Source organism: Siniperca chuatsi, linkage group LG10, assembly GCF_020085105.1.
Source record: "Siniperca chuatsi isolate FFG_IHB_CAS linkage group LG10, ASM2008510v1, whole genome shotgun sequence".
Lineage (NCBI taxonomy): Eukaryota > Metazoa > Chordata > Actinopteri > Centrarchiformes > Sinipercidae > Siniperca > Siniperca chuatsi.
Window position 1 is genome coordinate 13,991,455 of NC_058051.1, and position 22,792 is coordinate 14,014,246.

Genomic DNA, 22,792 nt, shown 5'->3' on the forward strand with positions numbered 1-22,792 from the left:
TGCACGACTCAGCACCATGCACATCCGTTCAAGTTCAGCTGCCAGCTCCATAACACCACAGGAGAGGGATAGAAAAAAAAGCCCAATCCCATTAGCTACGTACATGCATCTCAGCAGACCTGCTTGAAATGTGCGCAAATCTCAGGGATGATTATCCCCCAAAGCTCTCAAATGATAATACATAATCGAACAGTACAGAAGATTTCTTTGAAATCACACAGCTAGCGAGCACTAATTTGGGTTTCCCCATTTGTGTTAGAATCTGGTGCTTTCCAAATGAAACAGAAGAGACTGCTGCAATCAGTCGCCTCTGCACCCGAGGAAACATTTAACTGCTGTCCTCCAATTAGAGGCCTGAGAATGGAGCTACCTACATTAGGAGAAGGAAATTATTTAAGACAAAGGTTAAGACATGAGTTCACATTTGATTCTATTTGCAGTGCAAAATTAATAAGAAAGCAAAGTGCTTCATAGTGCTGGTTCACTCAAACATTTGGATGAGCGATCTTCAATTTAATCAGGGCAGAAATCTGTGCTTTGATAATCAGTGACTACGATAGGAATAAAAGGGTATTGAAAAAAATAAGCTTTATCTTCTGTAAAATTTATAAAACTAAGTTAAGAATTAAACCACTCCCTTTTTTTAACTAATGTTGTGAAAGAAGGGTTAAGGGTACTTGTTAAATTATTTTTAAAACTCCATTAGTGAGCTCATTACTATCATGGGGATTTTATCTTATCGGAGACTGAACCACTTTCTTTAGAGATAGCAGATTTATTTCATCAGCATCAACTGGCTAGCTTGCTAAACTGAAGCATCCACTTACATAGATGCCTGAGAGGACAACCAAAAAAAAAGATAAGTGAAAAATATATCTAAATCAGTCAGAAAAAGTTGATGCAGTACAGTGCTTTTAATTTTGTTTTGTATGTATATATGGCATACAGGTTACACAAGCAGTGAAAAGACCCTGTTTTCTTACAATAATTAAGGTGAGCTCTTCAATGAAATCTAAGCCTCTTAGCCCACCTCCTGCCATCTGTGGCTCCAATATTAGAGCTCAGGGAGGTTCACTCATTCGCCCTCTGGAAGGAACAGGAAAGAAATAAGTGCTGTCTATACTACGAGTCAGAGTACCACGGTCAACCTGCTTTCACAGCCATGCCGTGGAGGTGGAATGAACCGTCTGTGACAGAAAACAAACAGGAAGCTGAAAGAGGAGAGAGAGAGAGAGAGAGAGAGAAACCTGTGCCCTTCAGTCTCCCCAAGTAAAGACGCTCTTAACCAGGTCTGACAGCTGACAGCTCCTTGGCAATTGGGGTCAGTTAAAGGAAAAGTAGCTCAAGTTTTGTTGGGGCTTTGGCTTCAGAGATGTTCAGGAGCCATTGCCCACCGCAGCATCAAAGGGGATTATAGGGACAGGGCCATCTGTTGCCAGAATAAGCGTGAGCCCTTTTATGTCTCTGCCTGTATGTTTGTGTGCATGTGTGTGTTTGAGAGTGTCTATGTGTTTGTTAGAGAAAGACAGCAAGAGAGAAACACACTGAATCTCTCATGTCTCTGTACTTTTAACTTAAAGGGCAGCAGAGGAGAAGGGTGCAGCCTACACTAGGGCAGACAACTGGTTTTAATCGGGGCTGGGGGCACTAAAGGTTAAAATCAGGACAAGCAGTTCATCACTATCACATGGTGGAGTCCCTTAAAGGTTAAGTATGTCAGTCAAGCATACGCTAAAACACTTTGAGTCCATACAATCAGTGCCAATGTTAGGATTCAGGGTATGTATGTTCAGCATTGGCTTAGTGAAAACAGGATCCTACTCTAATCATGAATAGTCTGTCTTTTGTCATCCAGGCAAAACACAGAACTTATTTTTGTTGTGGCTTTATTGAACACAGTGCCAACCTTGTTCCCCCTTCACCTCTCTAATTTGTTTTGGGTCCTGTTCCTGGCCTCCGCCTGGGAATGTTTTCTCCTCAATAGTCTGCTACCTTTTAGCTGAGCCGCCCAGTGCTTGACCTACTGCCGACACTTATTTTCAGCACTCTAATTGTCGTTTAATCACATATCAACCTGTCACTTAAAGACCCCCTTTTTTCAAGGGGGAACATTTGCATATGTTGTAAAACTAATTCCTATCGAAAGCTCCAGTGGCTGTGAAAGCGGGCGCTCTGTCTCTCTCTTTTACTTTCACACCCGTGTAGACACAGTTAAGCAGAGAGAGAGTAAGACACACACACACGCACACACACACATACACACAGCAAAGTCTACTGTATCTCACCTTAACAGACAAAAACACACATAGGCAGACGCCATACCTGATATTCTCGATTCAGGTGGTTTTATCACATTTGTTAACAGTGTGTGGTGACACGTAACGTGTTAGAATAGGGACAGAGACAAGAGTGATTCAGAGCGTATGTACTCGTGCGAGCCAAAGCGAAGGTGACAGTGAATGTATAGTGTTATAAAGGAATCAATTAGAGTTAATAATGTATCACTCTTCCAAATGTTACATTCATTTGTTCACACTTAGATAAAGCTACTGCAAAATAGGTTGTGCTGGGTTTGCCTGTAAGACTACGCTACATTTACATTATCACCCTTATACATCGAGGAGCCACGTTCCGCTTGAGTGGTGGCGGCAGAGTAGCAGGGGGAGTGAGAATCATGTTTTTCGGGCCCAAGGAATGCCAGTCCTCAGGAGATCTCCCCCTCTAATTACAGAGCGGGGGAAAGAAAGCTCTTTGTTCCACCTTTTATTACATTAATTGATAAAACGGCGCTCGCGTGAAGCCGTCTTATGGGGGGGAGTAGAAGGGGATAGGGCTGGGGGTGAATTGAGGGGGATCCTTTGGGCAGATGAAGGTGGGTGAGAGGCTTTTGGAGCTGAGGTCCTATTTTCAGAGGACTTCTAATCCCGTTAGGGGCCCCAGTGGCGGCGCAGCCCTGGCGCTCTGCTTTCCCAGAGGCCCCAGCGGCTGCAGAGTTGAGGAGGGGAGTGGTGGCAGACGATGCTGTTGTGGGTGAGAGTCCCGGCAGCGTTGTTTGGGCCCAGGCCTTAATTAACTGTCTCTTCACGGGGTACCGAGGGCCACACTGAGACCCTATGTCACAAACACCAGCAAGCACTGAGAAGCTTTAAGAGGAAGTGACATCTCACCCACTGCTGAATCGTGGGAAACCCTGTGGATCTTTTTATATGGACCTCATACAGCTCAAAGCCATATAGATGTCGCAGGACATTAGCAGGGCTAGTTTATGGCTGGTTATTACTTTTGCACAAATTGCACAGGTGGCTGATATTTTGAACAGCCATTCAGTTATAAGCTTAAGATGAAAGTTTGAAACACCAAAAGGAAAAATATTCTGAAATCAGCATTTACTTTAAATATGATTTAGATGTTGTTATTTTTCTAAACTAAAAAGGACAATAAATTCCATTTCTATTTGTGCAGGATTGGCCAATCTTATTTGTCAGTGGTTAAGTAGCTGTAACAGGCTTTGTCATGGCTATAATCTGCTTCTGCTCATTTAGGCTACCTGCAGACAACGGAGGCTGAGAAGTGCTGGTACAGTGGCCAAATGGAGTCTGAATATGTTACAGAGGCAATTAAACATGTTGGTTTGTGTGCACGCACACAACAGTGTCAGAGGTGCTAAGCCGGGCCAAACACGCCTCATTGAAATGTCCATCTTAAAGCCACCCAAGTTCCTCATCTCCCCCGCCTTCTGACAACCAAGATGCTTCAAGACTGTCAAAAGCATTTTCCACAAAGCTGAGGAGAGGGCAAGGAAAAAAAAGGACCTGCCACTGTCACATGCATACTTGCGCGTGCACACACACTTGCGAGGCTGTCAGGTAAATTAGATCTGAAAGCTGACAATTTCTGACCATATTTCCTTGATTATTTCGAACAAATGCACACCAGCCGCTCTAAGGAGATTAAAGTGACATAAAAGTCCCGAGTGGGAGGAGGGAGGGCAGAGAATCCAGGTCACCCCCATTTGTCCCCCTGCCTGACAGCAGCTATATCGCTATCCAATCCAATAAAAGTCCCCCCCTCCTTTTGCTTTAATTAATTTTACAGCTAGCTTGCTTAATTACTTTCAATCAAAATCCTCTTGCCATCACAAAATTAGAAATGGTTCAACTCCATTAGTCTAAATTCTTCATTTACATACACAAAGACTGTCAGCTCTTGCTAAGCAAACGGCCTCCTGCTTGATGAGATTGTTTTTTTTCACACACTCTATCACTCTCTCGCTTACACACACGCGTGCGACTGTGGTGTTAATTTTTTTGAAAGGAGAAAAGTAGCATAAAATTATTTGATCCCTTTACTTAAGACATTCTCTGCCTAATCAGGGTTCAGGTAAGCTGTGGTGCACATCAGCCAAAGTAATGGAGAGTTGAGTGTGTGTCTACAACTGTCAAAATTGATTACATCCACAACTCTGTGTCAAAAGAAAACTGCTCGACCTTAAACAATGCAGCACGTAAAATGCACTGCATATAAGGGATAAACAGAATTAGTAAGGCGGTGGCCGAGATCATGTAATGAAGCTAACTAGTTCTTCTTCAGGATTAGCTATTACTATAAAAGCAATAGACGAGCTACAGATTACACGGTGACACATAGTGCCCTATAAATCTGGCTCCTTTGTGGCAGGATGTCACTAGTCCTGACTAGACTGTGGAAACTAGCGACGCACTACTGCCGGTTCGCTGCTGTGAGCAAAGCAACAGGATTTTTCAGAAGGGTGAGGGCCCATGCCCTGCCGCCTGATCACTTCAACTTGGCACACAGACATCCTCTCCATCACACACACTGCCTAAGGCCTACACATCATCAAGAATTAAGGACATGCAGATAGGGTTTGTGCACTGACCAAAGTGAAAACCCAGGCACACAAGCACACCAACACATGTGTGCGTACACACACACACACACACACACACACGTGCACTTCACACACTCTACTAGTGCCATAATTAGGTCCTGAGATAAGGGCATTAAACTGGTATAATGCACTCACTGCTGCAGCACACTATGACCAAATATATCGACACTAAACCTACATGCTCATCAGTGACACCCTCCTATTGCTTTTATTTCCCTATTCACATGCATGCTACTCAGCAGGCCCAGCGCAAAACCACACAACAGCCTTTGATCTTCTGTGTTCAGATCATCTTACAGCCGCTGCTCTTTTATAAAGGTGGAGTTGTGGGGGAAAAAAAGAACACCTTGAAAAAGAAAGAGGTAAGGGGGGTTTGTAGCATTTCTGAACGGTGCACCACAGTCCGGAAAGGCTTATAAAATAATCCCCAACAAGTGACCATGGGTTGGTGCAAGGCAAAAAAAAAAAAAAAAAAAAAAAAAAAAAAAAAAAAAAAAAAAAAAAGGCCATCCCTTATGGGCCGCTGGGCTGAATACAATGCAGGTCTGACCTGGCCCCTTTACTCTGTGTCTGCAATCACCGGTTTCCCTTGCCCTCTTTAACCAGTCCCCATTAACACTGTTAATTATCCAAATCCATCATTCTTGGGGTAAATGAAGACTGCCTCTTTAATTCAATTTAATAGGATCATTTTCCATCTCACGTTCACTTTAGCCCCAGCTGCCCGCCCACTAGTCCCCTACTGTGTCTCCCCCCACTGTATCTTGACTCCCTTGGCTGTATCTTCTATGGTCTGGCTCTCTCCCGTTGGAGGAAGGGGAGGGTGATGAGGGCTAAGGCTTGATGGCAGCGATGGGCCAACACACTGTTGATCTCCCATGTCTTGTCTTGGCTCGGCTGGTGGCGAGCAGCAGTTCTGGGTTCCCAGTCTGCTGTGCACACTGCCTGTCTGCCGTACACACACACACACACACAGTACCAGCATTGCTCACCGGGGCTTAGCTAATCTTGTCACATCAGGCCACGTTGGCTGAGCTGAGGCCTTTCGCAGCACCCCCTCCCCCAAACCACCACCGCTACGCACCTCCACACTTTGCTAGCACTCCTTCACTGACTCGTCTCACTCACTCTCTCTCTCTCTCACTCTTACTCCTTTGTTCATTTCACAAGGTCATGGGTGGCCGACTACAGCGCGCGAGTGGTGAGACGGGACAGCTGACGAATCCCTGTGTGTTCCAGCCGTGCAAGTAGACCTTATCTAATGGCTAACGTGCAACACAAGTAAATACTGTGATATGGAATAAATAAATACATAAAAACATGGTTGCCCTTGCATTTACTGCAACTTGGTAACTTGGGTTTGCAAAGTTGCATTCAAGTCTGCAATGTGATCATATAACAAATATAATTTTTCTCTATTTCAAAAGAAAACCTTTAAGAGGCAATTTCAAAGATTACTGTTACTGTAAGAGACAGCATGTCACTTGCTATGATGGCACGTCACCAAAATGTGTTTGTAAAATATACAGGTGTCATTTTGCTTTTTCTTGCCTGTAGTGTGTCATATTGGTATCAGTATCAAAACACATTTTCCATGCAACATTGCCTGGCTGTGGAAACTGGACACTCATGCCCTTTAATCTGACTTTCAATCTATAAAAGTACAGCTATATCAAGACTGACTTAGGCTGTGTTTTATATGCCTTCTAAGATTTTCCTTACGCAGAACTTTCCGTGCACAGGCCAGTGAGATTTTTCCATAAATTCAAATACAATTACAAATCACAGAAAAATTAAATACAGAAAATAAAAAATATTTCTAAATGATTACATACTTTTAATGGGGGAAAAAAAGCCATGAGTGCATAGAACTGTGACACAATGCTGTCCTTTAAATTCTCTTAAGAATGTGTTAAATATTGGCTTTCCTTATCCCATTATTCAGTGTGAGGGTTAATTTGCCCCCATTTCCACAGTACCCCCTCCCATCCCCCACGACTAAACACACTCAAACCTACACATACACACGCACATCCAAATTCACACAGCGTTCCCTTCAAATTTTTCCCAGACTTTCATTGTTTAGCCATTTGAGACAGACTCTGGGAGAGTTTCAAATGATTTTAGCCATGATTTAATTTGGTTTGTTAAAGGGTGATGTCAGCACAATGGGAGACGAGCCTCTAAATCCACTACATTCACCCAAAATGCCCTGATGAGATAATCATTGGTGACGTCTACGAAAACACTTATTATATTTGCCCATCGCCTGGCTGAAGCTGTTAAAACTCATCAGCGTTATTCACATTTTTTTTCTCTGGGAAAGAGAAAAAAAAATTAGCTCAACTTATAGTCAAAACTGTCACTCCTTTTAAAGAGACAGTGCAACATTGTTGTGGCTGTGGATAGAGTTTATAAATGGAAAAAGACAAGGCAGAGGGCTATCGGGTGTCTATTCAATACTCATTTTGTTTGCACCCAATACTAATTAAATAAAACACGCACAACTTTTTAATTGGTTTTACAGAGATCAACAGTTTCAAGGAAGTTGAACAACTATAAAATCTACTGCAGTTATACATATATTCTTAATTAGTATGTACTAATAACAGGTTATTCTTACATGCTACAAACTATGAATGAGCACTGCTTGTCCCTTAATTTGTCCACACAATTTGAAAGGACTTGGGGCTGACAAGGCAGCAGAGGAGATAAGAAATGGATCAACATGAGCCTTTCTCATAGCTTAATTTATTTTAAATCCAAGCCCTATTTACACACTGCACACCGGCAGGCCTTGTCAGCTCCAACTAGCATTGAGATATTTAAAACCATTAATGCTGTACAGCGGCAGCCTGAGTGTATAGGACACAAGCTGTCGCTGTGTGAAACAAAGACAGATCTCTAATGGCCACAGCTTCCACTTTTGAACACAGCACGTGAAAACGGTAACCATGCAGTGAGAACACCACAGTAATAGAGCAAATGACAACTGCAAGACCTTTCTAAATGTGAGAAAAAAAGTACAAAACTACAATGGGCAACAGAAGAAAAAGAGTGCTATATTCCTCATCTACTGAATGCACAGGCCAGATTCAGTGTATCTTTAGTACAGGGGCTAGCCCCATAGAGGCAGGGGTCAGGATATGAAACACACAGGCTATCCACCTCCCGACAGGATATCCTCATGGATCAGCAGCGGTAGCCATGTTGACCCGCCCCGTTATTAAAGAGGCTAATCTGTTCAACATGTCAATGCTAGCACTTTTAGCAGCGATTAATAAAAGAAGACCCCAAGAGTGCTGTGTATGCTTTTTCAGTGCCCCAGGTTGTTTTCATTTGGTTTGTATTTTTAGTGGTTTTCGCTGTTTGGTAATTCAACAGTCCTCTTTTCTCCTATTAGCATAAACAGTGTAAATTATTAACTTTGTTAAAAGAATTATAATCGGCCCTGAATCCTAAGCTCTGTTGTGTTTTTCCCTTTCTGCCACTGGCAAAGAGGCACTATGGTATTGCAGATATCATTAAAGCAAATGTAACTTTATATTTTATAGATACGTTACAATGTGCATGTGATGCCTGACTTTGTGGCCATTTATGTGATGCTTAAAATGTATGGCCCAGTGGCTTTCACAGGCTGGTAGTAATAGAACTGCTCTCTAACAGACTTGCTTTCTAAGTGCCTGGTGCTGTGTCTTAATTTGTAATCTAGTCAAACCAATTGTCCGCTAGCTAAAAAGGTCACTGAGACAATAGACTACACAGCCTCCCGCTACGTAGAGAAAGCCCAGGGTGTCTTTTGTAGCTTTTTAACCAAAGATGTAATTAAGACACCTTCATCTTCACGGGTGAGAAGGGCACCAACAAGAGTCTGCTGGAAACACACGAGGAACTTCACATTACTGGAAATAGAAGTGAGACGCACACTAAGACAGAGCATTTGGTTAGAGGTGAAAAGCACCTGTCTCTGCAGCAGAATGTCACCACTGAGGACATTTGGTAAGTTTACCTGCTCGTGCAGTCAGCGTGTGATTTTATACATTGTGACCAACGACTGTGGCAAAGAAAGCTTGTTGGGAAAAACTGAGTGATGCAAAGCAACACAGCAGAGGCAGAGGGGGGGACTTAAAGGACGTGATTTATCTGGGCTTGATTGCGTGTTAATCGAGGTTACGTGTATTAAGTGGAATCTAATTGGAACAGACACTGGCAGTCTGACAGATCGACATGATGCAGATGGATTGGGGGTGGGGGGGTGGGGAAAGGAAGAGGGAATGGGAGAGAGGTAGTGCAGTCGAGGAGAGGCAGAACAGAGGCAAATGAAACACACCATTTTGCTACTGTACATGGCCAAACGGAAAGAGTTTTGTGACGCGAAACATTAAAATAAAACCACCAGAGCCTTTACAGCAGCTAAAAAACAAGAAAGAAGACTCTGCCATTAGGCTCGTCTCACGTGCGTCTCATGATTGGCGGCTGATGAGACATGTAACCCTTCTAGAGGAGGACACACACGGGCGAGATTGTGAGTGACAGGGCACAGCACTGGAGTTTGCCCTCCCCCTCCAGTTGCCACAAACATTCATTTCTGCTTTATTGGAAATGAGGGGAAAAAAACATCCCTCCAAAGACACATGAGGTAAAGAGGCCGAGTGACAGCTGCCGGAAAATTCTCACCTCGACGAGCAAATGTTCCACCGGTCCTTCTGACTCTCTGCTCCTCCTGACAGGCGACAACTGTTTTGAAGGCCCTCTCCTCTCCCCAAATCTGAGGTATTTAGTTAGTGAGCTGAATGACCCTTTCAAATGTTACCAGAATAATAGACCGTAAAAGATGACCACCTGTTAAGGCCAAGCAACTGGGAACTCATAACTAATATACCACAGACTCTATGGACAAATAAGGAGAACATAGTTTGTGGAAAAGGTTCAGAGAACAGAAATTAAGGTTTGAAATTGAAGATATGGTGTTGCATAGACACAATTTCAGTTTTAGCATAGCTCTGAATTGGTCAGTGTGGCTATAATTGGTAACGGTGGGGATACAAAGTGTGAGTGACATGAACGGCCTCAAAGCAGCGAATAGCCTAGGAGCAAAAATGACTGTCACGGTGCCATTATCTAAATCTGGGTTAAAAATATAGTAGTTCCTGATGCAAGGGTCACTTCTACTGATAGCTGGCCCAAATGAAGGGTGGCAATAGCAAATCAATGTTCAAAGGTACTAAAACATTACTAATAAAATGTGTACAAAGAGCAGAGGAGAGAGAAACAGAGAAGAAGTAAAAAGAGAGATAGATAAAGAGAGAGAACTATGAGCATAATTTAGGGGCAGTTTGCACTCGAAACTTCACTCATCAACACAAAATGCCTAAATTGTTCCCGACATGATCCCGTCATAGCGCAGAGACAGAGGAGTTGCTTCGGTCATCCGTTGATTTGATCCATTATGACTGTTACACTAATGGCATTAATAAGGGCAAAATTGCTATTTTGAAACACAGAATTATCATCCTCTTCATTTGGCTAACCTTATCGCCTTTCTCCTCTTCTTCCATGAAAGCCCACTGTGTGTGCGCATGTTTGTGTATGTGTGTGGGCCTATTCAAGTGCGTCTGTGCCCCTACCATGTAATGGCTATAAGGTCATCTCTATTTTCCAGACTTGGTGTACAATGTCGTTGGATTGCAACATTTTGCACGGTTTAAAAACAACAACATGAGCTTTGAAATTTGACTCCCTGTTAGTTTTGATAGATTGACTACAATGTTGTATTCACCAGCTGGCCCTGATAAAATACCCTAAACTCATTTACCACTGTCTCAATACATTTTGATCAAAACCTTATGCATTCAGTTTTAATAACACAGTAGAATGGACAGCACTGTGTTATACTGAATACATTTGAATCCTGTTTTAAAGATATGTTTAATTTACTCTTAACTGAACTTGTATCTGCAAAGTGAATGTGTCTGCAAGTTTCCTGTATATTTGTGCTGAATGTGAGTATATGTGTGTATGTTCAGCCCTCATCAGCCTCTAACATTGAGAGGAATGACACTGTGATCAAGGACATGAATTGCTCATTGATTTTTAGGGGCCAGCTTAACTATCCATTCCAATTGATTTTTAGCTTTGCTGGGTGTGCGAGTTATGGCAGTTTTAATGTATCATCTGTATGTGTACTCATCACCCACTGCAACAGGATTTACAATAGTCTGTGGAAAATGCATATCCAACACCATGTGCAAATGTGGGACAGGGACTTTATCCTTTTCTGTTCTTTTTTTCTATTATATATTCCAAGAAGTGGAACCCATAAAAGCTCTTATGTCTTATAATAGGTGAAAAAAAACCCACCTTTAACATGCATTTTTATACCTCAGACATTATCTGCTTTATCTGCTGTACTTGGTAAATGATCTATTGGGAATAAACTGCATTGTTTTTTTATCTTGACACATCCATGGAAAATAAAACCAAAGCGTGAGAATGAAGTGTATTCCCCTTAAGTGTTGTTTAGAACATGCATTACAGCTTGCAGTATCACATAGCCACGTTAACCAGAAAAGAGTAGAAATGTCAAGATGACTCAGGCCCCCATGCAGCACAAACAGACATGCCACAAACTATCACCATGGAAAAAAGCAGATAAGTTTGAAACTCTTTCAAGACTTTTTAGTTTTATAAAACAGACCAAACAGTCATCTTTAGGAGGATATTGCCATCATAAATCATATTACACATGAATTAACAATTCATATAAACTATTAATAATCAATGGTTTGATGATGTAAGAGACAAAGTCAGAGCAATGTGATCCAAAAGGCGGTCTAAAGTCATCTGTCAGGTAGAAAGTCATTAAAATAGGGGCTCGTTTTCCTGCGCCAAGCTTAGGTTTCACTGAGGCAGGGATACATTTCTATTCTTCAGCAAAAGGCTGTGCTCTCATATGATATCATCTCCTTTAGAACATTACTCTCAATGGCTTGTCTTTTTTGTCTTTTGTGTTTTTCTCCTATTTAAATTGGCCTTTTTTTCCAAATGGTTTGGGTGAAGCGGTCCTCTGTGTGAGGTAACTGCCTTTTGTTCAGTGAAAAGGACTGCATAAAGCACACTTTACTCCATCCTTTAAAAAAACAAGTCTGCTTAATTAATGTTTTACAAGTGCTGCTGTATTCTTAGTCAAAAAAAAGCCTCTATCAAAGCCGGCAGGTTCAGATTACGTACGCTAATTGAAATTCAGAATTTCTAAGCCAACTTCTTTTTTTCCTTGCTCCCGCTCTTTCTCCCTGCACACAGAATAAAGCCTAGTGTTTTGTAGTCCACAAATGACATCAAATCATCTTAGTAATATGGGCTTTTCTTTTTTTCCTGTATTCTCATGTTCTGCTAGTGGGTTCATGAGACAGCTTAATAAAGCAGTAAATGCTTGGGGAAGCCTGAGAGCCTACTGTGTGTGTGTGTGTGTGTGTGTGTGTGTGTGTGCGTGCGTGCGCGCATGCAGGCACGTCTGTGCGTATGTGCACACGCATGCGCTTGTGTTTTACCTCCACCAGGGACCTCAAAGCAGAAGGCAAAGCCTGGTTCCATACTCAAGCAGATTTTCCCAAAGAATAAAGCAAGAATAAAGCCAACATGAACAAAAGAGAATGACTAATACCGAAACCAAAGCCAAAACTAAGACACTTATCTCATGGGCTGACATTGATAGAGCCCATATTAATGCAGTCTGAGCTAAATGAATACAGCATAATTTACAGGTTATACATGCGTTAGGTGCTGGAGGAAGGCAGGCTGTGTGAACAGCTGCAGGTGTGGAAGCAGCATGGCTGAGGCCGAGTTTGGACAATCATCACAGACACCAAACGTCACAATAGAGAAAACACAGGTTTCTATGCACTGGTGACAATGATCTGAGATGTAGCTGGAGATTGGATCAAGTAGGATACGGAAAAAAATCTTTTGAGCTCGGTTCACAGTTTATTTTCTAGGGGAAGGTTTTAACTTTTCCTACCTTCATTGTTTATCTGGCAAGGTAGCTGAGGCAGGCAATTACATAAATTACAGCGTTTAAAAAAATGTTATCCTTGATAACCTTTGTTCTGAGTTAATCATTGCAGGAAAAGAAAACTGCTTCTCTTTTCTTCTCTTTTATATTTACCCAAACTTATTTTATTGGCTTGTTTTGCAAGGATTATAACTTTGCATTCTTCTTCCAAGGTCAGTTTCTAGTGTGCCATGAAGAGTATTTACACATGGGGCTTTTCAGGTCAGTTCCATTGTATTTACATCAAATAATTTTTGATAAGGGATGTAAAAGACCTATAAACCCAAGATCATAAACGGGAGAGGTGTAGCTGAAATAAGGACAAAAGATCAACGACTAAATTTTTTCTTATCTTAGACACGTTGATATTTTTGAGTCAACTCTCTTTACTCCCTTCAACCCCCCAAACTCTCGCTTCTCTCCCTCTCTCTAGCACGGAGAAGTAGAAGTGTGGACTTAGATTTAGTCCAATGGCTTCCCAGTGCGGCCAGCAAGCAAGCTCTTGTTTCATGGAGAAGTACCTCCCCTGTTATCTCCCTAGCACTATAATCACTTAACAAAGACTTGGGCATTTGCACAAATTAAAACATCAATAATGCATAAGTGCTTTTCAGTTTTGAGCTGTAGTGTCCCTGTATCGGGATGAAATATCCCCTCCACCAGTGGAAAAAAATCTAACTTGCCATCTTCTGTCCCACAAATGACTTAAAGAAGCCACAGCCCTGCTTTGAGCAACAACCCCCCCTTCTTTTGAAGTTGAGGCTAAAGCTGCGGTGAACATTTGGGATCTGCTTTGGTAACGGGACAAAATGGCTGGTCTGAGTGGGATGCGGAAGTTGTTTTAAAGCAAGAGGCGGTAAGTGGTGGTGGTGCATCAATGCAAACAGGCAACACCCTTGAGTGGCGCAGCGTGGCATCCTTCCATAAACAACACCACCGCCGTGTCCCCGACATTTATGATTTGTGGTCTGAATGGCAACACAGGCCTGATTCCAATCCAAGTCTGCATGTTTGCCCTATCGTTACATGGCTAAATCTGCCTGACCTAGTCTCTTATTTTCCCAGATGAAAACACCAGACGTTTCATATGGTTGTCAGAGAGCTTTGCTTAAAACAAGTCATACTGTATGAGAACATTACACTTGGAGAAGGAAGGGAAGGGCGGGGGCATCATGGGAAAGAAACTTTTAAACCAGGATGCTGTTCAGGCTACTGTTTAATTTGAGAAAAAAACCTCCTTCATATTTATTACTGCAGTTGTGAATATGAACTGTTTTGCATTGACTATGGAGGTTGGATTGGACTTGTAAATCCATGACCAGTACCATTCCAACACCAATAGAGGACGAGCCATCCTATACAGATGGCCTCAAGGACAATTAGCAGTAATGATTGGTTGCCACATAAATGAGGGAAATTCTATTTGCTACTGCACTTGCTGATGATCACAGACCAAATGCCTGACAATAATATGGACTGCTGCTTTATTCTTGAATGTTACTAGTAAATGCTGCTTAAATATACAGTACACTGGAAAATAACATTTCTCTCTCTCTCTCCATTATTTAAGGAATACAAAATAAAGAAAGGTAGAACATTTAATCTTATACAAACACAACATTATCATAAAGAGACGAGACAAATAGCATAGCAATCCAAAATATTATCTCTTCAATCATATCCTTTTCCCCAGATATCTTCATTTCCCCCCTCCCATCTCTGTCAGTTAGTCTGGCAAACAATCCCCTTGTTAGCAAACTGTTAAGACAGCCGCTTGGTACACAAATTGCGCTCGACCAAGCGAATTTGTTTTGCAAGGGTGACCTGTTTAATCATCTCATTTTCTTTGGCGGACATTTATTCATCTGGTTTCCACGGTTACAGAGAACATTAAGGGGCTACAGTAATAAGGCTGGAGAGTCAAACAGGTAATAAAAAAATTAACGCCATTTTCCAGCAGCCGAGGACAGTGGGTGAAATGAATCAAGGGAGAGGGGAGAGAAGCAGCGGCGGGAGCAGGGGGGTGGGGGGGCTCCAATATTGTCCAAACAATAAGCCTTAGCTGTTATTTTACTCTGTAGATCAGGTGGTGCTGTTATGGACATGACACTTTGGGCACAGAGCAGGAGAGATAAAGCTTTTAAAGTGGCCCTGCTCCTTTTTTATTGTCATTTAGCAATTACATATCAGAACAATTAAAAGTTAGCCTGAGATATCTTTTAACTCGTGCTTCAGAAGGAAGATAATTGGACTCATGGCAATGCAACGTGTCAATAACATGCAAGGGACAACATGACATTTAGATGCCCTGGTTAGAAATGTTTCGTAGTCCTCCCAAAGTTGAATCCTGTTTTCTAATATTATCTTTTGAACCAACTGAGCAACAGCATAAGAAAAAGAAAAAGAATGGTGGAGACTATAGAGTTCATCTCTCTCAAACTATTAGGAACATTGACCTACACACCAATTGAGAGAGTCCAACTTCTTGCCAAATATAGAAAATTCCGGCACAATAGGGAGAACAGGTGCTGAGGGCCCATAGAAAGTGACGAAGCCAAAGAGCTGGGTTGCTGCTGAATGCCAAATAAGGCAGTGAGACACGTTGCACCAAGGCACAAAACAACCTACTGTAATGCGATTTTCTAAGTCTGATGACGGTCACAGATTCCCCCACAAGCTGTCTTCGACACAATATTTCCCTGTGTTCTGGCAATATTCAGGGATTTTTTCTACTTTAATAATAGCCGGACAAGAGAAAACAAGCAACAAATTTGATGTATTACTCATTTCTCCACTCCTTCCAGAAGTATTTCTAATTGACAGCAGGGCTTTGACACTCCTAAAATATGCACAAACGTTCTCAACCTACCCCTTAATCATCTAAATCGTCTGGTTTAACCTGTATTTGTGCATTTTACGACTCTGCCAACACCTGTCCCCCACCCTTGTGAAAAACAAACCAAACTGAGTTCTTTCTTTGTTTGCTGTTGTGTTACTTGTATATACGTTGTTTTCCGGGGGTGGCTCCGGTGTGACTGAGGTCGGAGAGGGAAGCACAACTGATGGCAATGTGTCTCAGGAGAGGGAGGGAAAAAGAGATGTCAGCCGACCCAGCCTCACACACATGCACACGCGCACACACGCACACACACACACAGAGAAGCATAGAGTACGCACTCTAACATCAAACACAAATCGCTCATGTGTCACAAGGAGCGCTCTCGCCTCCTCACCCGACTGGGGCAGAAGCCCGGAGAAACAAACTCTCGTCATACATGCGGGGTGAAATTCCCAAAAGGGGATACAGAATGGACAGCAGCGAAAGAAGAAAAAGGCTGAGCTGTGGCTATGGGACTGCCAACTGTTCTGCTAACAGCCTCTTAACAGGTGTGGGCTCTAGAACCATGTAATCCTATCAAGTTACCAAGAAAAAAAAAAAAAGGGAAAGAAATCCAGCAAACTGCAAACTCCTGGGCTCTTCCCCTCTCTCCTCCTCTCTCCCTTCTCTTCTCTGTCTTTCTCCCTCTCTTTCTGTCTCTGTTGGCAGTGACAGAAATGAACAGCTGGGCTTCAGATTTATCATGTACAGACAGTAATTATTGCTGGTGCTGCCTGCTACTGACCCAAGTGAATAGAATGTCACTTGAAAAAACACACGGCAGAAGGGGGACCTGAAGTTGAGGGGTGCCGGGCTGGGGACTGTGTGAAAGATGTGTGTGTGTGACACAGAAGAGAGAGGAGGGCAGTGTTTAAACGTCACTACGTTCCTGTTTGCAGTCAATTACTACGAGGACAGGGGTATAGGCTCTGTAACTCGGCAAAGCAAACATTTTCACGCTCACAGTGGAGGTGACAGAAAAAAGAGGTTCCATGTTTGTTTGTGCTGATTTTTTTTTCTTTCCTCCTTTCAAAAATACAGCCAAAGACAGTACAGCAGGCACCAATTGAAACTAAGAGATGTGCTAAACACTAAAAGACAATGGTTAAGTGAGAAGACAGTTTTGTTTCAACAAATACTGTTCTCATCAAGTTTTTGCCTTACATATTAACTAAACTCACCAACAATTATTAATTAATAAAAAACAAGGAAAATACACTGATGTTGGACCACACAAAGTGTTTCCGTCAACCCAGTCTGACCCCTCCTGCTGTATTTGTTCCAGAGATAAGAGGGTCAGGAGATAAACTATCAATTTATTACCCGTGTCAATCACTGTCCTTGTCATTAAATAGTTAACCCTGCATCTGCTGCTTCCTTTTATACACATGCAGATGTATGAAAGTTGTGGTCTGTCACATTCCATATCCACTAACCTACGTACGGGCTGGTTCACACCTTAAAGACCCCCTGCCACATTTAAAAGGATTAGTCACCACATTTTGTGCCGGTTTAATCTCTCTTTCAGCTGGCCTAATAAGTGTGCTTCGATAAGCGAAGCATGCAAATTCATTCATGGCCAGTGGAGACCATGCTTTCAGACAAACGCACCAAAGTCTTCCACTCTGCTAATTACCTCTTCATTTTCCCCTTTTCCCCTCTTATATAGCATATCAACGACTAGAGATTATTCTTCTCCCTTACTTTGCATGAAATTATAATTTCATATGTAAGATTAGGAAATAGAGTCGGGAAAAAAAGTTACCAGAAGCTTCTCTCTTGACTCTGCAGACAAGAATACATGACACGGCATATTCAGCTGGGAGATTAAAAGCAGGATTTCTTTTCGGATGGTTACGCTGAGACAAATAAATAAGAAATATGGAGGAAAAAAGATTTTTTTTCCCCAGAAAATTATACATGATCAAACTTTTTTTCCTAATTAATGATATAATTTATAATTAATTGCCATTCTTTTTAAGATAGTATAATTAAAAAGGATATTTCACCGTTTCCATTTCCTTTATTTTTAGTAGAGCAGTTTAACAAACATGCATTATCTGTGATAATAAAAATGTTATATTTTTGATAATAAAGGCAATGAAGACCCAACATGCAACCTGTTTATCATTCTGGAATATTTCTTCACCGAGTATTAATTAGGCCATTACTCCAGATTGGTGACGGGGAGCTTTGAGGTTTTAATTAGGTGCTGGCCACTGCATGAGTGCACAGGATTGAAGAAAGGGGGTGGTGATGCCACTTGCCTTGCTCCTGGCCCATATCAAGTAGCCCTGAACACTTTGGCTACTGCGGCAAGATGCATGGCAGCCCACGTGCATCTGGAGTTTATTTGATCGTTTGATGTCTAATGTTTCCTCTTTCTACCGGTAAAGAAAAAAAGAGGCCAGTTGGTGTGATTTGGGTATTAAAAGACGGGGGTTAAGGTAATTATGGTGTTGGGTGGCTTGTGTCTGATGACTGGGCACATGCTCAATCAGGACTCAGCTGTCCCTCTCTTTCTGTCTACCCCCCCGAACACATACACACACAAACACACACCTCCCTCCCCTTGTCTGCTGTCTGTGTTCCCCCTTCTCTCCCCCTGCCACTCTAAAACCAGGCATAACACACACACACAGCCTCGCGTAACATCAATCAAATAGTCAGAGCAGACCATAAAACTACACAAACATATATGCTACCATTAACTACTGTATTTGACACTTATTTAAAAGTTCTTCTCCCATGTAGGTGTAAAATCAGAAAACTTAATTTAAAGATAGAAAAGAAATTAATTGAGACAGGAAAATTAAAAGAAATAATCCATTGGTGAGGTTCTGTTTTTAAATAGAAATTTAAATGTCGCCATAAAATGTCTCTATTTTTGACATTTAAAAAAAACAATACATAGCAAAATAAAAACATAAATACAGGCATTTTTTCACTCAGTTTAAACTAACTCAAAGAGAGTGATGTAAATTGTGTCAGTATATTCACTTGCATATGTAAGTGATAACAAAAAGCATATATTTTGGTATCGTTTGAAAAGGGTATTTAAAAAATAAATCTTGAGAATGTGAGTGTTTTTCCTCGGTTGACAAGACGATACTAATCACCTCGTTGCTGAGAAGCACTCTTCCCTGACAAGGCTCCTCAGAATACAAGGATCCCCCAGGAGAAATCGGCATGAAAGAGGTTAAAGACAATGACTAGCATTTTTTCCCTCTAAATGTCTCCCTGTTAAATTTATTTCAAAACTCTGTTAATCTGCTGTACACAACATTCCCATTAGCATAGCCCAGCCCCCTAATAAAAATTCCGGCTAGTTTAATTAAAAAATGTAAATTTACTGTCATCCAAGGAGCAGCAGAAATAGGAGTGCAACAGCATATTTTATTGCTTAAGACATCAAATTGATTCAGGTTATTGCTAAATTGTGATAAAAGGTTATTGAGGGCCTTCAGAACTGGGCTTGTTTTTCTCCCTCATTTCATCCTGGTTTTGTGGAAGGCCGTAAAAGATGGAGAGGGCCACAAAGGGTTAATGAGACAACTCAGTGAGGGAGAAGGCAATCAACATTATGACTCATAAGAGGGTAGAAAAACATTTTCCGAGCTGACGAAAAGTTTGAAATTAGGGTGTGTCACGATAACAGTTATACTTGTTTGTTGTTATCTTAAACTATAATACAGGACACCTTAAATAACCAGACATAATAACGGAGCCCTCGTGTATGTCTCTCGCATGTGTTTGTGAAACCCTGTGGTCACAGTGGTCTGGTATACAGTCTCTCAGAGTTTTATTTAATAAGAAACATCATCTTTAGATTGTGTTTTATTTTTCATTCATACTGTCATATACAAGTTAAAGAGCAGAAGAACCTATATAGTGTCAAGAGTGCTGAACGGCAAGATTAGACAGCAAAAAAAACAAATAATTGTTAAAAGGATTCAAATAAGATACAGAGAGAGTACATGACTGGCAATTAATGTATTAAAAATAACAACCTGGAGCAAAACCTGCTTCAATGTAGTTTGAATTCGATTTTTTTTTCTAAAAATATAAAAAGACAAATACATTATTCTGTAAACTGATATTTTTCATAGCATCCTACCTGTAATTTAAACACTCCGTTTTAAAAGTAACAGCCTATTTAAAAATATCCCCACAACCTTTACTAAATATTTATAAAGTTTAAAATAAAGCATTTCAAAAATAGGACAGATACGATTTTTCAAAGTCAAAGGGAACCCATAATGTCTGTAAAAAAGTTATAGTTTAGTTATTGAGTAGTTATATTTATGTATGGTGCAAATAATGAAATGCAGAGGGACTATTAATACACACACACACACACACACGTATACAGGGAAGACACCACTCAGTGCATGCAAACAGAGAACACACACGTACATACAGTACACGCAAAACAGGAAGAACTAAATGTGAATGTGAAATATGACTTTTTAAAAAACACACACAAAACCCTTCTTTCAAGTAAAGTGACGACGATAGTGACGCTCTCCTTGCCACTTTAGGTGTGTACAAGGTATAATCCAGTTATAACAGGACAAGTTTACCCTCCCAAAAGTACGCACAGAATGACTGTTGTTAACCTGACAGTTACAGGTCTAATAAAATTTTTAATAATCTGCCCCACAGGTGCATTTGCACAACAATGTTGATCAATGACAACAATGTATAATATAAATATCTGAAATAAATATTGCTTTTTGGTATAATTTTACCTAACATGTAATGCATTTGATTTATCAGAATGTTAACATTTTAATGTAACATACACCAATGTACTGTATATATACTAATTAGAAGTACCTGGAAAGGTGTTAGCACTGCTCCTGTTCCCTTTACATGTGTGACAACATAAGCAACACAACAGTTTGTTTGCTTTGTCCCCTTGGCAACAAACCCTTAGGCCATTCATTGTGCCCTAATGGCATTGCCAGTGCCTCTGTGGGTAAAACCAATACCTGTATTTCTACAGTACCAAATGCTGGCTTATTCAAAAACATGTAATTAAATGAAGGAACTAAACAAGCAGCATAACACAGATGAAGAAGAGAAAAAAGCCTGACAAGGAGTTGTGCTGGTCTCATGTCCTACAAGAGAAATACGCTCTGACAAGGGAAAATGAAACTGGCTTTGTGAACTTTCTTCACAATTGTACTGAATGTAACACACAGCGTCATGAGTCGTGAGCTGGAGAAATGGGCAATCATATTTGATATTGCAGTCACCTTTGGGCACTGTCAAAGAGCTATAAATAAGGGTGTCGCAACACTTGGGTATACGTATGCGCAGGCACATAGTTAAATCATGAACTTCCCCTCTCAGTATATTTAGTCAGAGATAAAGGCACACCTTAAACTGTCAGCTAATAAAAACATATCTGGCAAAGATATAAAAGAAGAAGAGTACTCACCATATTCAGGGAAGTCGAAGTTAAATCCTCTCAGACATGTAACTTTCATAATATTACTCAACTCTGTTAGAAAGTCATTCGAATGTTGGTTGGTGGAGGGGAAAATAAAGCGGAAAAGTAACTAGATAAAAAAAAGGCTTCCTTCAATCATGCACTAAACTCCTTGACATGTAATCTGTCAATAGTTTGTTGCTGAGATAATGCCGGCTGCCACGAGCGGATTTGATTGGCAGCTTAGGGTCTGGCCCCTCCTTCCTGTGGTTTGAAGGGGGGGGGGGCGGTAGGTGAAAGAATATGTTGCCTCCCCCTTCCCTGCTCTCTCTCGCTCTCTCTCTGCCTCTCGTGCGCTGCCTCTCTCTCTCTCTCTCACTCTCTGCTTTGCCCCCATACACACACACGCACACACAGACCAAGCTGTTGGTGATGTTGTCTGAATAGGCTGATAGGAAATTATGGCAGAGGAACCGGAGCAGTTTTTTTCTCCCTCCCTCAGTGGGCTGGCCTTTTCCATCTTTGTGGTCTTCTAGCCTTTCAACTCTCTTGGGGTGGAGCCTCTACTGCCTCTATTCAAATGAGGGTAGCACAACGCTTTCAAAAAAAGGTTTTGAGGAGGAAGAGATTACATGTTTATTAAAATATATTACACTTTTATTGCGCACAAGTATTTGAGGCTTTTAGGCTAACCATTTAAATCAAATACAGTGTGACTACCTATAAAAGCTGGTTTTTAAAACACCAATATTTCATTATTGTTTTATATGAAGTACAACTACAGTAAGTGGAAGGATATTTTGACAATTTTGTAAGCAAGTCACCTAACTATTAAATCATCATTGAATGTCACACATTAAAAGGGACACAATTATATCAAGTACATTTCAAACTGCATGAACATGCTTGTTCTCTTATGTTTCTTGCCAGAAGCATCAAGTTTTTTTAAATATTTGACAAAAATATTACTTCAACACTCTAGCTTGAAGCTAATAACTCACTCACTTCTCTCACAAAACAGAGATCCTCTCTATTTCAGTGCCGTGTAGTATACTTTCTTTGCCTCTCTCCCTCAGAGCACACTCTTTCTCCTTCCCTCCCTCTGATAAGCTATCAGTTTTCATTGTAATTTCAGGTGAAATGATAAACGACAGCCGTTACCAGGTGACAATGAATACTTTATAAGACAAACCCCTTATTTGCCTGGCAGTTTCTTTCGCAGTGGCATGCAAAGTGCCTCTGGACCATGTGTACATAATGTCCATATATTGTAAACACGGCTCTATGTCAAGAATGTGGAATTTACAAAGTGTCACAAAATAACAAAAAAGTCTAAACTTTGAAAGGTCACTGGATATTCCAGTTTTCCACAGCAGTTTAATTTTGAATAAAGGTGGTGTATAACTAGCATTTACTGGTTATAGAAAAGAGGAAATGAATAACTTTATGGCTGTGAACCATAATGCAATGATACATAGTCCTGGCTTCAGTTCCTGAGTGCTGTCAGCAAAGTCCAAA

General features: G+C 41.1%; 1 protein-coding gene across 1 annotated transcript in view; it reads right to left on the reverse strand.

Moving 5' to 3' along the window:
• Positions 1–21,733, reverse strand: part of casz1 (castor zinc finger 1) — a 78,792-nt gene extending 57,059 nt beyond the window's left edge. Inside the window, exon 1 of the mRNA XM_044210610.1 lies at positions 21,284–21,733. Coding sequence (XP_044066545.1) covers positions 21,284–21,332 — 49 coding nt within the window. The 5' untranslated portion in view covers positions 21,333–21,733. The remainder of the gene's footprint in view (positions 1–21,283) is intronic.
• Positions 21,734–22,792: the final 1,059 nt, after the last annotated feature.